We start from the raw sequence: 4292 nt of genomic DNA, 5'->3' as shown, positions 1-4292 counted from the left end.
TTTTAAACATTTAAATTTATTCACATATATGTAAATAGACGCATATTTTTCTTAAAACAAGTGACAATCCATTCTATATGTTACTCCATTTATATAAAGGTTTTTCTCTCATTACTGATTTTAGCAATTAGTTGCACAGTCCTACACTGTCTGCCATTCTGACTCATTCATTTCTTTCTTAACATATCTGCATATTAATTTTAATAGCTATACTTGAGTTAAGAACAGATAAAAGAAAGAAAGAAAACAGAAAAAGCAACAGAAAGTGAATAAGAAAAACCTACCTGTCCACTTTCGGTGACAAGCAAGAAGTATACTAGAGACCAAGTTCTTAGTTCTCAAAGATGAGCTCATGAGTCATTAGGACAGAAAATGGGTACTCAGTCAGTAAGAATCAAATCCAAAGAAAAATGCAAGCACCAAGCATAGGTGGGATTTTATGAACTGTCTAACCTGCATGGGATTAATCTTCACTGAGCGTTCGAAGCACTCCACACATTCTGGAAACTCCTTGTTTCGAAGGTGAAGGAGGGCTTTGGAGCGCTGAGCACGAGCACTGCAGTGCTGGGACAACTCCCAGGCCTTGTCATAGCAAGAGTGGTCTCCAAGGACATCTCCAAGCAAGCAGTATAAACTTGGCGTTTCTTTTTTCTCCAGTTCTTGCCTTAGGATTTCTTCTGCCTAGAAACCACAAAGAAATAATGAAATTGCTTGTGACTAAAGGCTATTTTTTCACACATATACATTTTTATCCCACATGATCCAAAATTTTCTTTTCAGTATTTGAGATTCGTGCTTATTTCATGCTTCTAGGATACAGGCTGAATAAGAGAGGAACAACAGAAAATAAATATGGTACAAGTAAAAGGAAGGAACAATGAGTAAGAAGTGAATAATACTTTACTGGCCTCCTGGAATCCTCAAGGAAAGGCACAGGAGAGAGGCTTATTTCATGATATCAAGTGGACCTGTTTAGCTCCCCATTTCTCCACTCCAGTTGTCAAATTGTGTCCATTTGTTAGAGCAGCACCTTTAATTTCACATCTACCCAATGGCAATGAAAAGTGTGTTTTTACTTTTTACAAATGGTATGGTTGGGGAGCTTGGGATTTCTGGGAAATTTATAAAAGAAGAGGAAAGGTACAATTTAATAGGCATTACTAAAAACCTACTTCTTAACCAAATTACATCTTACTTCATGAATAATACTTGCTAACATTAGAACTATCTGATTCCAGACAGTCCATTTACTTTAGAAATTAAAACTCAACCTCACTACACTGCACAGGCTTGGGTATTATTCTCGTGTGTCTACAACTCAGAACCACCTCATCCCTCAAGTTTATTCTTTTTTTTTTTTCCCTTTTTTGTCTTTTTTCGTGACCAGCAACGGATCGAAACCCTCAGTGTCGCGCCCGTACCGGACCGGGACCGGCAACGGGATCGCAACCCTCGGTGTTGCGCCCGCACCTCGCTCAGCCAGTGAGCGGTCGGTCTGTACGTGGGATCCGAACCCTCGACGGGAGCGTCGCCGCACTCCCAAGCGGCGTACTGTAGCAGTGCGCCACCGGGCCGGCCCCTCAAGTTTATTCTGTACTTGTTACCACCACTCCTCAACTCCCCACAACTTGATAAATTTCAACAAAGAGCAAGAAGCATGGTAGCAGCTCTGCTTCACATGCTTACACACACAACCCCTTCACAAAAATAGCAGTGGTGTCACCAAAGACGCTAGGATAGTCATTACCAAAGTAGATATAGATATCAAGGAAAGCCATTCTTTAGTAACTAAAATAAGACACTGTTGGGAAAGTAGAATAGTTTGGTCAGGGCCCTCGCCTTGGGTCTGGTTGGGTGTGGTTCAGCACATCCTTTGTAAGCAAGCTGTGTGTGTGTTCGTGTGTGTGGAGTTAGTGCACCTGTGCGGCGCCACCACCTTGGCTGCAGTTTATTGCCTTGGGTGGCTGCTGCACTTGCAGCCATGCTTTCCAACCTATGGCTTCCAAGGACCTCTTTGCCAGTTACCTATCTCATAGACCTGCGTGTGAGGGGTCTGGTGACCCAGCCTGGCATGCGAAGGGTTTGTGACCCAGTCTGGACAACGGGCTTGAGGGGTCTGTGAACTCCAGACCCAGCCCTAGCTCAACAATTGGCATAGCATGACATTTGGCCCAGTTGTTAAGATTATGGGCAAGTAAAAGGGCCCGAGCACTATGGATGTCCTTAGCATACCTAAACTGGAAATTTTAAGTTCTACATATTTGACTTTTTTTATGTTGGACATATCCACAATTCTCAAGCAGTCTAATTTTTGTGAAGTCTTTTAAAAGAGGGCTGTGCTTCTGGAAGTATCTTTGATTGCTGGCTCTTCTGCATTTTTGATACAGTGTGTGTTATGTAGGCTTCTAGGCCTATCCTGAAAACAGTTTCTAAGGGAAAATAATTCTAAGTCCCAAATAGCCAAAACAAACATGAAGTTTTAGATTATAATCCATGTAATTCTTCTATTCACAAATAAAATAATAGCCATTAGTGTATCTAACTATAACTCTGTAAGGTCACCTACAAAGAGGTATAGTCAACCAAAATTATATATAACAGACTGCAGATGCAGCAGAATTTTTGCTGAAATGATCTTACAATGTGGCTGACATTCTCTTGACAGCCTGGCACTGAAACTTGTTACCCACACCATCCCAGAAATTCTTGAAGGCTAATTCACTTACTAGATTCCTTTCTACTTTAGCCAGTCACAGTGGATTCTGTGGTCTGCAATTAAATAAGGACCATAGTAACTGGGTATAGAAGTATGCTATGGGTCAAATGTGTCCCTCAAAACTTCATGTGTTGGAAACTTGATACCCACTGTAACTGTGTTAGGAGGGTAGGAAATCCAATTATGATATTTGAAAGGTGGAGCCTTTGGGAGGGACATTGGATTGTGAGGACTGTGCCCTTGTGAATAGATTAATCCATTCATGGAGTAATGAGTTATCAAGAGTGTGGACTAGTGGCTTTATAAGGAGAACAAGTGAGAGAGCTTTTACTATTCCTGCCATATGATATGCTACATCATCACAAGACCCTGTAGAGAGTCACCACCAAAAAGAAAGCCCTCACCAGATGTACCCCCTGTCTTTTTGGACATCCCAGCCACTGAAACTGCAAGAAATAAATTTCAGGGCCAGCCCGTGGCTCACTTGGGAGATTGTGGTTCAAGGCCACAGGTTTGGATCCCTATATAGGGATGGCCAGTTAGCTCACTTGGAAGAGCATAGTGCTGACAACACCAAGTCAAGGGTTAAGATCCCCTTACCAGCCATCTTTCTAAAAACAAAAAGAAGGAAAGAAATTTCATTTTCTTATAAATTACCCAGTTTCAGATATTCTGTTATAAGAGACAGAACATGAACTAATACAAAGTTATTACAGGCAACATAGCCCTGGAGGAAATGGAAATTTGTGATTGGTATCTGATCTGGTTGGGTTTGAAGACAGTGAGGATGCAGTGATCATGAGGGGTTGGAACACTGGTAGTCCATGATGTCCGGTGACAAAAGAATTACTTATATTATCATCTGTGGTAACTTAGACTAAAGCATCTACCTAATGCAAGGCTTTGCATATTGCGTAACAGGACTTTATAAGGGAATACAATAACTGTGAGGTAGGTTGGCTGCTTCCAAGTTTACTGAACAGCTCAAAGAAAGAAAATGACATTCAGTGTTTTAAATCAAGGACAAAGAATCAGAGAAGTCCTATGATTGCCTAAAAGAATTTATTTCCTCTTGTAGCTACCAAGCTGGTACAGCCAAAACCAAATGTAGGTAGACACTGCTCCTACAGAATTGCTGAATTACAATGGAGGATGAATTCAGTTTTGCTAGTTCTATCTGAAAGTTAGGGCATTTGATGCGGTTGATGAAATATGTTTTAGTCTTCTAACTTATTTCCTCTATTGGCTTTTATCTGTACATCATTTTATTATTCTTTAGTGATCACTCTGGGTGAGCTTGTGACTACAGTAAAAGTGACACTATGTGACTTTCAAAGCTGGGTCATAAAAGGCCATACAGCTTCTGTTTAGTCTCTTGGAACACCTGCTTGGATCCCTGAGCTGCCCTGTAAGTAGTCCAACTGCCCTGAGATTGCCATACTGTGAAGAAATGCAAGCTAATTCACGTGGAGAAATCACACGAAGAAGCCCTGGGATTAGATGAAGAGAGTTGCTGAGCCAGTCCCCAGCTTTCCCAGGCCTCTGCTGCCCCAGCTCCAGCCACCATCTGATTACA

The 4292-nt window shown here is 41.4% G+C and overlaps 1 protein-coding gene across 1 annotated transcript in view; it reads right to left on the bottom strand.

Annotated features, from left to right (window-relative positions):
- LOC103605144 (tetratricopeptide repeat protein 27-like) overlaps positions 1–4292 on the bottom strand; it is a 79867-nt gene that overhangs the window by 57084 nt on the left and 18491 nt on the right. Inside the window, exon 4 of the mRNA XM_008589731.1 lies at positions 454–681. Within this exon, the coding sequence (XP_008587953.1) occupies positions 454–681 (228 nt within the window). The remainder of the gene's footprint in view (positions 1–453; positions 682–4292) is intronic.

The sequence above is a fragment of the Galeopterus variegatus genome, unplaced genomic scaffold (assembly GCF_000696425.1).
Source record: "Galeopterus variegatus unplaced genomic scaffold, G_variegatus-3.0.2 Scaffold5618, whole genome shotgun sequence".
Lineage (NCBI taxonomy): Eukaryota > Metazoa > Chordata > Mammalia > Dermoptera > Cynocephalidae > Galeopterus > Galeopterus variegatus.
Note: the sequence above shows the minus strand (reverse complement) of the source record. Positions and strands in the feature narration are given on the sequence as shown.